At 46.9% G+C, this 12710-nt stretch overlaps 1 protein-coding gene across 12 annotated transcripts in view; it reads left to right on the top strand.

Annotated features, from left to right (window-relative positions):
* The window catches only part of LOC111159457 (aryl hydrocarbon receptor nuclear translocator like), a 66207-nt gene that overhangs the window by 51923 nt on the left and 1574 nt on the right, over positions 1-12710 (top strand). For 7 of the 12 annotated variants that reach the window (XM_022521950.1, XM_022521951.1, XM_022521952.1 and 4 more), the window contains 7 exons: positions 311-557; positions 1621-1727; positions 2998-3148; positions 4001-4089; positions 5596-5704; positions 8336-8429; positions 12252-12354. In XM_022521950.1, the coding sequence (XP_022377658.1) occupies positions 311-557; positions 1621-1727; positions 2998-3148; positions 4001-4089; positions 5596-5704; positions 8336-8429; positions 12252-12354 (900 nt within the window). Of the gene's footprint in view, positions 1-310; positions 558-1620; positions 1728-2997; positions 3149-4000; positions 4090-5580; positions 5705-8335; positions 8430-12251; positions 12355-12710 lie in introns of all 12 variants that reach the window. The other 5 variants (XM_022521953.1, XM_022521956.1, XM_022521959.1 and 2 more) reach the window with 4 other exon arrangements.

Raw genomic sequence — 12710 nt, 5'->3', positions numbered from 1 at the left:
GCATCTGGGTCCCTTAGTGAGCATCCTTCTTGATCCACCTCCTCCCTGGTTTCCCGGGCAGCCATCCTCCGCCTCCCCCCCCCCAGATGCAGATACTCCTTCCTCAGTATCAGCAGTCCTGCTCCGCACGGAGGATGCTGGAGGACGGCTGTCCATGCCTGTGTCTTCCTCCATCCCCGGATTCTCCCTTCTGGAGGGCAAAGCTGTGTGTGTTGTTTGACTCCCCTCTCCCGGACCCCAGCCTGCCGCGGGCTGCCGCGCGTGCTCGCCCATAGCTGTCCTGACTTTGACCGCGGACTTTGCTTTCTAGCAGATCGAAAGAGCTTCTGCACCATCCACAGTACAGGGTACCTGAAGAGCTGGCCGCCCACAAAGATGGGGCTGGACGAGGACGGCGAACCCGACAACGAGGGCTGTAACCTCAGCTGCCTAGTCGCCATCGGACGCCTGCATTCGCACGTGGTCCCGCAGCCAGCGAACGGGGAGATCAGAGTGAAGTCCATGGAGTACGTGTCCCGGCACGCCATAGACGGGAAGTTTGTTTTTGTAGACCAGAGGTAAGCATCTGCGTGGCCCCCATGAGCAGTAATGGTACAGGATTTTCATCTCTGGGTAGAGCAGAGAGGGCTGGGCCATCAGGGTAAAAAGAGGGACACAATGGGGATCTCTGCTAAAAAATGAGACTCTTTGGAATATCATAAACACAGAGTTTTCTCTGTAACGCTCTTTGGCACATAGAGACCATTAAGTAGACGACATTGTGGTTCAATGTCCATGGCCAGGAGGGAAGTGGTGGGCATTGGATGCTACCTGAACAGGCATGGCTGTGATTGGAATTCCGGAATGTAGGACTTGGAAAAGAGGATCTAGTCCTCAGCTGTCTGATGCGGTGGTCATTGGCCATGATGATCTCAAACGGCTTCTCGGGTTTTAATTAAAATGAAGTTCACAGTTCCTCAGGCTCGCTAAGCTGTGTTGCAGGTACTTCGTAGCTCTGTGAGGCCAATGGCCCAGATCGAGAACATCACCATTGCAGAAAGGTCAGTGGCAACACTGACCTAGTCCAGTCTCATTTTTCTGGGTGGGGACCTGGGGCCCGCCTGAGGACCGGCCACCTCCCATTCACAGCGGAGGGGTAGTGGACCTGAGCTGAGACCCCAGATGTGCCCAGTTTGCCATGGCTCTCTGCGGCCTCCTGGAGAATATTCACAGGCTGATAAGTTTTCTGGCTATTAGAAACAGTCACTACGTGCAGGGAAAGGATGCCATAACTTTGCAAGGCCCTTGTGACCCCCGCTGCTGGAGCTTTTAATGTTTGGTCATCTGATTAAAAGAAAAAAAATGGGGGGAGGCAGGTAGTAAAATGGAGAAGGTTTGCACTGGGGTTGGGTTTCTGTCACATTTTTATCTAATAACATAGTTACCATTTTTAAGTCTCCTTTCTTGGGACAACGGCCCCTTTGAAAGGCTTCTTTTCTCTTCCCTGTTTCTATAGTGTTGGTTAAGCTCAGTTACATCCATCCAGCTTGGACCTCGTTCTCCTCAGCACAGCGGGGTTCATCCACTGCAGAGATGCTGTTAATTGTCTGAATTACTGTTTCTTTTTTAAAAAAATTCTAGGGCAACAGCTATTTTGGCATATTTACCACAAGAACTTCTAGGCACATCATGTTATGAATATTTCCACCAAGATGACATAGGACACCTCGCAGAATGTCATAGGCAAGGTAAGCCAGGCTGTACAAAAGGTCTTAATTTAAGGAGTCCCCATGCTTTGAAACTAGGCCACATAAACTTTCCAGAGAAATCTGCCCCCACTAATGTGGGAGGCAGCCAGCCCAGGAGTCTTCAGGCCACAACATGTCTGTGGAGAAGAGACTGATGTTCCGGGACCTGTTTATCCCCTTCCAGTGAACCCACCTTGGACTGCCTAGCAGTTTCCTGTACATAGGACAGAGCATTTTCTGGAAAGCTTCTCTTATTCTTGTTTTACAGACCTTGTAAAGATTTAGTACGGCTCAAACAGATCTCTTTTCCATGAAATCCTGCCGTGCTTCCTGTATTTTCCTCTCGACTTGCGGCCCTGGCACATACTGGCCTCCTGAGAAAGGAACCAGTACTGACCCTTTCCCTCATGGTCCTGCTCATTCACCTCAGACGTGTGTTTCCAGAGAGGCCCCTTTGTGCACGTCCGCTGCCCCAACACTGGTTCAGGCCCTTGTGGCCAGCCAGTAATTGTGAAAGACTCCCAGCCATCTCTCTGCCCCACCTTCCACATTCCACAATTGTCCTGTTTATGCTCCAACAGAGAAAGCTTGATAATGTCCCATCCTTGCTTAAACCTCCTGCCTTGAGACTCGAGGCCAAATATCTGTGACCAGCATTCAAGACCTTCCACCTCCTAACACTGACCCACCTTCCCAGCTTCACCCCTGACCCATCCCTGCTCACAGAGGCATCAGAGCTCTCTCCTCACTTCCTGCCCTCACCACCCTCTCCCACTCGCTGGGCCGTTCTGGGATCTTCCCTCCCGCCTGGGTAGGGGCCGCATGCTGTCTCCACTCTGTCTCCAGTGCCTGGCCCATGAAAGGTCCTTGTGACATGTTTGTGACCTAAAAGAATAAAGTTTGAGTAGGTGAGTGACCTTCCTGGATTCAGATGTCCTAAAAATGCTGTTCCGCTGTCAGGCTTTGTAATGGGGAAGGAACACGGGCCCTTGGGACATTTGTTGCACGTTTCAGAGCTGGTCACAGTCAGATGGCGATCACGCAGTCCTTGACTCCCCGGAGCCTTCACTTCCTACGCTGAGCAATAGCAAGCGATTCACGAATGAATCGAAAGGCTCTGAGTCCAACCCTCAGAGACAGCCTGTTGTCCGAGTGCCCGCTCCCCCGGCTCCCTCTGGCCATGGCATTGGAGCCCGGGCACAGGTAGGATTTGGTTAACTTCATATGTCGGCCTGAGGGAACCATGTTCATGGCTTCTTTGCATTTTCAGTTTTACAGACGAGAGAAAAGATTACGACGAATTGCTACAAGTTTAAAATCAAAGATGGTTCTTTCATCACACTGCGGAGTCGATGGTTCAGTTTCATGAACCCTTGGACCAAGGAAGTAGAATACATTGTCTCAACCAACACTGTTGTTTTGTAAGTGTTTTCCCTCATATCAGAAGCTCCCTTGCTTCAAAGATAAATGCCTGGGCTCTTTACCTGGGAAGGCGGGTACAGACAGCCCCCAGGATCCCACCTTGAATGCTACCTTGCTGCTATCCTGGGAAGCCTCAGGATTGGTAGAGGCCAACAGGGTTGTTAACAAAGAACACGCTTCGATATGTATATGGTGCAGGCCCCTGGCTTGTGGAATTACTCCAGGAGATCATACTGTCTCCCTCCCAATGCAGCACTTAGCTTTTGAATCCCAGAGACCCTACACCCTGGGCGCCCCTGGTACCGCCGTGGAGGGAAGGGTTGACGGTCGTAGAAGGCTCACACAGGTGCCTGTTCAGACTAGCCCTGGCTGAGGGTGGCTGGGTATCCGTGCCTGCCAGGCCTGCCTCAGAGGCTGCTACCTGCAAGGTGAGAAGGGAAGGACCTGCTCTTTAGCAAGAACTATTCCGCCTCACGTCTCCTCCCCCCACGGTGGCCAGACCCCTGCCTTGGGCTAGAGTTGAGTGCGTGAGGGGCCCAGGCAAGGTGCCCCTGCCGGCTGGAGGGAGAGGAGGCCTTGTAGTGATGGCCGTGGGCAGCCGCAGTCACCTTTACTGCTGGGCTGTGCCCCATACAGACCAGGAAGGCCTAGGCAGGCAGTGAGGCCAAAGGCCGGGATGCTGTCCGTCATGTTCTCAAACAGTGAGGAGACCTGCTGAGCCACTCAGGCAGACACTTCATTTTCTGGCCTGTCCACGTCCAGAGTGGACACCAGACACCTTGGCCAAGGTGAAAGGTGCATGGTTCTGAGCAGGCCTGACTCATGTTTCCTTATTGCTGGGATGTTCACAGAGCCAACGTCCTGGAAGGCGGGGACCCAACCTTCCCGCAGCTCACAGCGTCCCCCCACAGCATGGACAGCATGCTGCCCTCTGGAGAAGGTAACTATGGACCTCAGCAGCATCGGGGCTTACCCGTGAGCTGCTGCTTGTGGCCGGTGTCCCCAGCCCCCATACAAGAAAGGAGACCTCAGGGGATGAGCACTAAGGATTTTGTCCTCTCATATTCTTTGCTGGGCCTGGAATACGGAGAGCTCATTTTTGCTTTTCCTGAGGCTGCCTGGACCCTGGAAGCCCTTGAAACAGCAAACTCCCTGCTCCTCTCGGGCTCTCCTCCCTATTGCCCAGTGACTGCAATGTGGTGCCTTTTGGTGACTGTCACTGGCTCCTGTGGTGGGAGGAGGGGGTCTCTCAGCACCAGGGTTTGTGCCATTCTGAGTGGGGCTCCCTCCCAGGCTTGGCCCCAGCCCCTGCTCTCCGCACTTGACTCATCCTTCCATGGGACCACCTCTGCTCACATGGCTTCCTTCAGTCCCCACGTCTCCACCAGTGACTCTCCTGTATCTGGGCTCTCTGTCTCCAGAGTTCTAGGTCTGTTTCTCCAACTGCCTCCTAGACAGAGCTCCTGGAGTCCCAAAAGCACCTGAAATTCAGCATCTCCAAACCAGTTCTCTGCACGCCCTCCTGTGGTTGCTTAAGCCAGAAACTTTGACGACTCCTCCTCGCTCCGTCTATTGAACACAAAATCCTGCCCCTACTACCTCTTAGACTTCTCTGTCTCCCTTCCACTTGTCGCCTGGATCATTGCAGAGAATTTTCTAATCCTAGTCTCACTCCCCCACCGAATCCCCTTCCTCCGGTATTGTTCATTCTCCATGCAGTGGATTTCCCAGTAAGCCAGTCTAAGTGCCTTTCCTGTGGGAAGTGCTTTGGCACCTCTTATCCTCGGGATCCCGTCCAAACCCATTAGTGTGACGTCCAAGACCTTTCGTGATCGGATCGGTAGCTCCTCCTGCTTCACCTGTCACTCCACCATCATTCATGAGGAATTTCTTGGAGTAGTGTCCCAGGTTTCGTCCTCGCTCAGGGCTCTTGCATATATTGGTGGCTGTGGATGGAATGCCTTCCCCTCCTCAACTCTCTGCCAAGCTAATTTCTCCTCTCTTAGGACTCAGCTCAGAGTTAAACTTTCCCAGGAAGCTGCACCTGGCCCTGGAGGAGCTGGGTGCCTTGCGCTTACCTGTCCCAACTTACCACGCTTCGTTCCGGTCATTGTTCATTCTCTTTGTCTTCCTGCTAGACTGTGAGCTCCTTGAGGGCAGAGCTGCTGGCTTATCTCTGTGACCCTGGCTTGCATACAGTGGTGGTCAGTCCACAGATGTTGAGTGTGGGAGGGGGGATTAGATGCTTTGCTCTGGCCTCTGATCCTGGACACAGACTTGAGCCCTCTGCTGGAATGCCTTTTCCTGACAAGCTGCGGCTCTCTTGTCACTTAGGGCAGAAGCCTGAGGTTGAACTTCAGGTAGATCACAAGATGAGCGGGTTTTAACTCCTACTAGTATTTCTTCCTCGGTTCCCCTTTCCCACTCTCAGATTCCTTTGTTGTAGGTGGCCCAAAGAGGACCCACCCCACTGTTCCAGGGATTCCAGGGGGAACCAGGGCTGGGGCAGGCAAAATAGGTCGAATGATTGCTGAAGAAATCATGGAGATCCACAGGCAAGTAACACCTTCTGGTTGCTCTTGTAAACCAATGGTTCTCAACCCAGGGCATTTTACCCCCCAAAGGATGTTTTGTAATATCTGGAGACATTTTTGGTTGTTAGACCATCCACTGGATAGAGACCAGGGATGCCGCTTGCTAAACATCATGTAGTACAGAGGGCAGCCTCCTTCCCATCTCTCTGGCCCCCAACAAAGAACTTTCTAGTCCAAAATGTCAGTCGTGTGGAGGTTGAGAAATCTTGCCTTAAAGAAAGCATGAAACCCAAACAGGTCAGAGTCAAAGGGAATATCTTTGGGAGACTCAATATTCTAATGACTTTGTATTATGACTCAAGGGATTAATGAGGATGGATGGACACTAGCAACACAGGACTACAGGAGTAGCGACGGTCAGAGATCTGGGCCTTAACAAAACATTAGCTCCTTCTAGTCAAAATCTGCCTAGCTTTAACAGTAGAGACGGAGGGCTGCTTCTCCATATGAAAAAGAGGGGAAGTTGTTTACTTGGGTTTGAGCTCTGGGCCTCTACTTGGCTGTGCTGGAGATTCACTTAACTTCCTGGTCTCTGTTAAGCCAAGCCATAAAAGGCAGGTAATAACTATCTCCCAAGGATTGCGTTAGGAGTGTGAGAGGTCTCAGGAACGTTCCTAGAACAGAAACTGACATATGGTGAGTGCTCAAAAATTTTTAATCAAATCTGAGTCCTTAAGAGTGGCGATTAAGAGGGAAGCAGTTATACATTCATCTGAATTTGGAGAATGGAGAGGGTGGTAACCTTAGGAATGCACACTTAATGGAACAAAATAAGAAAAGGGAAAAATTATTCCCTGCTGCCACTGGATTGATCTCCAGGAGAACTGAAAGCTGGTCTTGTTTTCTAGTGGGCCAGAGGTGCTCTTATCCCAGTGGGCAGGACAGTTCTGTTCCAACCCTGTGGGAATGGTGGATGTGACCCCATCTTCAGGAAGAAGTCAGGGCACTGTGCAGTGATAATCAGATTCTTACTGGCCACTATATACATACTCTGCCTTGCTTGAAACCATCCAAGAACAGTGTAAAACAGTCCTTGACCTCAAGGGTCTTAGGTCTTTGAGAAATCTATTTTCTTTATGATAATAGAAAAAAGGGAGAGTGCGTGAGCTGAAGCAAGGAGGGGAGATTGCTAAGAATCCTCATAAATAATGCTGTGGAGTTTAGATAGGGGAAAAGAAATTATAAGAGGTTTAGATAGGAAAAAAAATTTTGAGACCCCATTCATTGCAGGATGCTGAGCAGCTGTCCAAAATGTGCTAATAAGTATTATGGAAGTTGGATTGGAATAGGAAATGAAGGGGAACATGGTTAATAACCCAGGAAGGAGGGCCCATCCCTCAGTGATGATACTGTCCCAAAGAAAAATCCATAATTTAAGGACTAGAAGATGAAGTAACAATGAAAAGGCAATCCCAAGATGGGGAACCCAGGAAAATAGTGGTTTCAAAGACCTAAGTAAAGGAAGATGGGAGAGATTCAGCAATTGAGTAAGCAATTAGTACCCATTTGTGTGGGCTGAGTGTGCATGGCTTCTAGTTGTATCCTGCCTTTGAGGAGCTTATGATCCAGGAGAGAGAAAGCTTATTCATTCCCCAGGCTACAGAACCAGGCAGCGCAGGCCAACAGCCAGAGGACTGCTGAGCAGTTGGGAATGGGATGCCTGGGTAACCCGGAAGCAGCATTCGTCCCTGTAGAAGCTAAGGGCCTGGTGGTCACACAGCTGCCACCATACTCCAGCTTCACCACCAGGCCGTGCCTTCCTTTCCTCGGTTCCTTCAGCTTGATGAGCATGTGTGTGGGTGTACAGTTCTAAGACTTTGTCTCTGTTAATCTCCTATACTGAGAAACCTACAGCTGAGAGGGCCTGGACCCATCTTTTTTAAATCACCTGTTGCTTTTGAAGGTGGTTGGGACAGCTGCCCTATTACTACTACTGCTACTACTACTACTACTACAACTACTGGTAGTAGTACTATTGCTACTACTACTAGAAAGCAGGGCTACTTTCTAGGTGTAGCTGAGCCACCCTAGCACCTTCCATTTCCTAAGAGTATTCACTAGCCAAAAAGTATCTGTAGGGAAGAGGATAAATCACTTGCTGTGGTTTCTAGCTCATGGTATCAAAGATAGAGGTTGAACTTCTAAAGTCGCCTCCAACTCTGAGATCTGTAACTTGTGAGAAATGAAACTGGCCACTTAGTTGAAACTCAGCAACCTGAAATCCAAAGCCTAAACCAAGGACTTTGTCAGCGAGATGCTGGACTCCAGGGATTGCATTCTAGATCAGGTGCCTGTGGGATAAATAGGGTGTCTCGCCTGTTACTGTAAACATGATTTTATTGGAACACAGTTACACCCATTCACTTCCATATTGTCTGTGGCTGCTTTCAAGCTACAGTGGCAGAGTTGAGTAGTTGGGATCAAGATCATGTGGCCTACAGAGCCTAGGTCGTTACTATTTGGCTCTTTGCAGCAAAAGTTTGCCAATCTCTATTCTAGTTCTTCATCCTTCTTCTTAGCCCCCACCCCTCACACCCCATGGAAGAAAAGGAAAGACAATATAACTAACTCTTCTCTTCTCTTCTCTGACAGAATAAGAGGGTCATCACCTTCCAGTTGTGGCTCCAGCCCATTAAATATCACAAGTACACCTCCCCCTGATGCCTCTTCTCCAGGAGGCAAGAAGGTAAGGTTGATGACTCTTAGACTAAGGCCCTTCTTAACCTGGAGAGCCTCTTGTCCAAGTTCTGAGATGCTGATAGTGGGAGTATGTCATTACCATTGTGGTTGCTGAAACAAGTTGGATCCTCTTTTAGGCAGTGCATCTGTGTGAGTTTGGGTATAAAGCGTGCAGGTGGAGCTAGAGAGGCTTGCTGATATCCTTAGTGGACTTATTCCATGTGAATAGGGGAAGGCAGAAAGAATGTTCTAAGGAATGGGGAGACCATTACATTGAGGGAACGATTGAAGAGCTCCCGTGAAGGAAAGATTAGTGAGTACCTCACAGAAAAAAACTATGTAGTTCTCTGCCAGGAATTTTCAAGGGAGAAAATATCATTAGTCTCTAGGGCAGGCACGAGAACCAGAAATACTAGCAGGAGCACTTACGGTGCTTTGGAAGGCAAGCCATGCCTTTGCAGCTGCAGAATACGTGGCGGTGGGGGGGGGTCTGCTGGCCGGGTTCCCTGTGATAGGACAGCACTGGGTACAAATAATGTATCAGTCGCCAGCTCTCATGAAGAGTTGGCTAGAAGGTTATACCATCAATAAGCTTGGAAACCACTCATCTGTTTTCATATTTGCCAGAGAATTTACAAGTGTAGGGCCATGTTAATTATAAATCATCAATCTGCAGTGCCTAATGTTAATACAGGTTAGGATGATCCAGAATCTTTGGACATAGTCTTCCTTCCCCTACCTCCCAAAACATACAGAGAGAAAGAATGTTGTAATGTACATCGGACTCCTAGAACACAAATTATATCAAAAGCAGGCTGTGGGTTTTCAGAACTGCATTCCTCTGAGGCTTAGGTTACCAGGAGCTGTGGTGCTGCAGGTAGGATGGGGCAAGGGTGGTTGGTGAGTAGAGTGGGTAAGGTCAGGACTCCTGCTTCTACCAAGGTGGCTCTATTTTATATATGAATCTTCTGTAAAAATTTATATTTGAAAATAAGCTTTGATTCCAGCCCCCACCAAAGTTTCAAAGTCAATAAATTAATGGGTAAGAATGATCAGTGCAAGATAGACCTGGGCTTGAAGCCTGGCCTTGCCATGTGCTAGCTGGGTGACCCTGTATAATTATTTAGCCCTAGTTTTGTTTTATAACAGGGCCCCTGTAGGTTAGGATGCTCAGCGTCTTTGAATATTAAGTCCCAGTATGAGGTAATATATGTGAAAGTGCTTGGCTTTCGGTAATGACTCAAAAGATAGCACCAACAGATAAAGCCTAGGCTTGGTACATCCCCAATCCCTGTTCACAGGTTTTTCTCTTAGGCCTGTTCTCCTGTTACATCCCTAGGTCCTTCCTCCATATTGGATCCACTGTCTCCTTGGGGTGGTCTCCCCTTCTCTGCCTCTCAGTTCAACTTTTAGGCACTTGACTTCCTGGTATTACCAAGAATCCCACTACTGTTTTGCAAGGTTATCACTCCAGTATAGTGCTTAAATATCACTGAGGGAACTTCTGTGTACATTTTCTCATCTTAGCCTCATACCTTCATAGGTGAGAAAATATAAGCTCCCAAATATTAAATGCTGGGCTAATCATTTAACAAGTATAGCCCCAAACTTAAAGTCAGATGTCTTGACTTTTGATTCTTTCTACACCAACAACTTTAGAGATCTAATACTGTACTCTACATCACAAAGCCCCAAGTATTTTTGAGGCACTTATGGGAAAATTTTCTTTGGGCTTATAAAAATGGCTCTGAGAAAAATTCTCAATACATTCTGACCTCAGCAACAGGACTTGTAAGAGCCGCCTAAACAAGATGGGAGTGAGAAATGACAGCAGCATTGTACCAATGCCATGAGAGTTAAGTTGGCCCCATGCTTCCAGCCCTTCCCAATCACTTTTAAATGAGGCAGGCCCCAAAATGAGCCATTTAGCTTGCCTGTTATTTCATTCAGGGTCAAGCAAAAAAGTGAGGCTCTAGATGAACCGCCTAGGTTCCAGGAGTCTGGACATCCGGGGGCACTACGGCAAGTTCAGTTAAAGCAGCAGTTCCCTGGTATTGAGGGAGGCAAGATCTTCCAGGGATCTGCAAGGTCAAAATTACTTTGATAATCTAAAACTTTTTTTTTTCCTCACTGTGTTGATTCATGAACTGATAGTGCAGAAAGCAGCGCTGGGTAAAACCAGTGGTGCTTTTCCAAAGATCATGGCAGTGCCACGAACCTGTGCTAGGAGTCAGCGTATTCTTCACCACCATATACTCACAATAAGAAAAAATTTCAAGCCAGTTTCATTTAAGGGTATCCTTAATAAGCAGTAGAAATAGTTTACAAAATCCTTGCGTACATCTTTTAACACTGCTACAAAATGGGAAGTATGTGTTAGAGCACTTGTGCTGCATCCTGGAGTACAATGGCCATCTCAAGGAAAAGCACTTGCGTGGCTAAGTTAGGAGCTAAATGAACTGCTTTTGTCAAAGGACACCATTTTTACTATTGCAGCTGTGGTTGTTCAGACTTGGGTATTTAGCATACACTTCCTTGAAAATGAATGAACTGGTGAGTTTAAGGAAGACAACTGACAGTATTTGCTGCCTGAGATACAAGTTTAGCTTTCAAGCAAAAATTAGAATTTTTGGAAAACTTGTGTCTGCTGCTTTGAACTCAGCAGCTTCCCAAAACTTACTATTACCTCATAATCAGGAAAACCTTTTAACAATGGAGGTATTTTGAGGTATAATGAAATGTGTCAACATTTAGTTTTGCCTAACTTAGCAAGTGTTTTCCAAATGAGCAATACAAGAGACTTCAAAATCATACAAAGGTATACCAATGGATTTTTATATAATAGAGTACAAGAATTTCACTGATATGGTTTCAGATTCCACATTGCACCTAATCTTTAAGAAACATTCACTTGTTGACTTTTGATGTAATATCAAAGAATACCAAAGTTGTTTGAAAAGGCTATTAAAAAGGACCTCTCTTTCCCAGCTACATACCTGATTTCTTTCCTTCCTATACTTCAACAAACATCTAAACAGACTGAAGAAAATGAGAATTCTGTTAAATCCTAAGGCAGACATTTGACTTGTAAAAAAAAAAAAAGTTTTTTTTGCTGTTTTAGAGAAGTATGTTTCATTAAAATGCTATTCATGTTAACATTGAATAGGTTTATTAGATTTTAAAAATTAGTTTTAACTTAAACTATAGTAAATATTGATATAGTATATATAAGGAAAGGTTCTTTGGAGTTCTCAATTCTTAAGGGTTTCTCTACCAAAAAGCTAGACTGTGGAAATAAATTTGTAATGCCACCTACTGGCAAGACCTGAAATAATGGCCTCTTCTGAACTCTAATCCGCTCACCAAGGTCGTCCTTGACCTTAATCATATGAATAAGGTGATCAAGGTGATGGACTGCTCTAGGGATTTCATTCAGCCTTTTAAAGCGCCTGTTTGTTGGGAGGCTCAGTTGGTTAAGCAACTGCGCAGGTCATGATCTGGAGTCCAGGCATGGGGCTTCTCTGCTCAGCAGGGAGTCTGCTTCTCCCTCTGCCCTTCCCCCTCTCATGTTCTCTCTCTCATTCTCTTTCAAATAAATAAAATCTCTAAAAAATATAAGTTGCCTGTGTGGGCTGAATTATACAGAGAAAATACCTTGGGAAGAGATTTTTCTTACTGTGACCATTCCAGTTTCTTGTTTGAAATCATCCAGTAGGAAACTGAACACTTCCCTTGCCTTTCTTTTCAACATGCTTCATTTTCTTGATGATTTTGAGTACAGTACTGATTGAAACTGTTGCTGATATGAAAACTTCACTTTTGCTTGTAGATTTTAAATGGAGGGACCCCAGAAATTCCTTCCAGTGGCCTACTACCAGGGCAGGCTCAGGAAAACCCGGGCTATCCATATTCTGATAGTTCCTCTATTCTTGGTAAGTAGCATTATTACTCCTTTCCAATACAATGAATCTGCACAACATCTGGCATAAAGTCAGTTTTAGAATAAACTAGTTCTAGATAAATTTGATAAAAACTAAGTTTAAAGGTTTAAAATCAGTTTAAATCTTTACTTCAAAGTTGAGTTTAATGGTTGAGTTCTGGGGGAGGGGAGGCTCCAGTTTACCCCTGGAACTCAAAAGGAGACTCTGGCAGCCTAGATCCATACAGCCTTTTCCCTATATGGCCCATCAGCTCTTCACTGGGAGGCTGATGACAGTTCAGAAATAAAGCCTGGAAGGATGCTCAAGAAGTATTTCAGTGGGTATTAAAAGTGGTAAAGAGTTTGCTT

This window comes from Enhydra lutris, unplaced genomic scaffold (assembly GCF_002288905.1).
Source record: "Enhydra lutris kenyoni isolate GAN:26980312 unplaced genomic scaffold, ASM228890v2 scaffoldscaffold68, whole genome shotgun sequence".
Lineage (NCBI taxonomy): Eukaryota > Metazoa > Chordata > Mammalia > Carnivora > Mustelidae > Enhydra > Enhydra lutris.
This window is presented reverse-complemented; position numbering and strand designations above follow the sequence as displayed.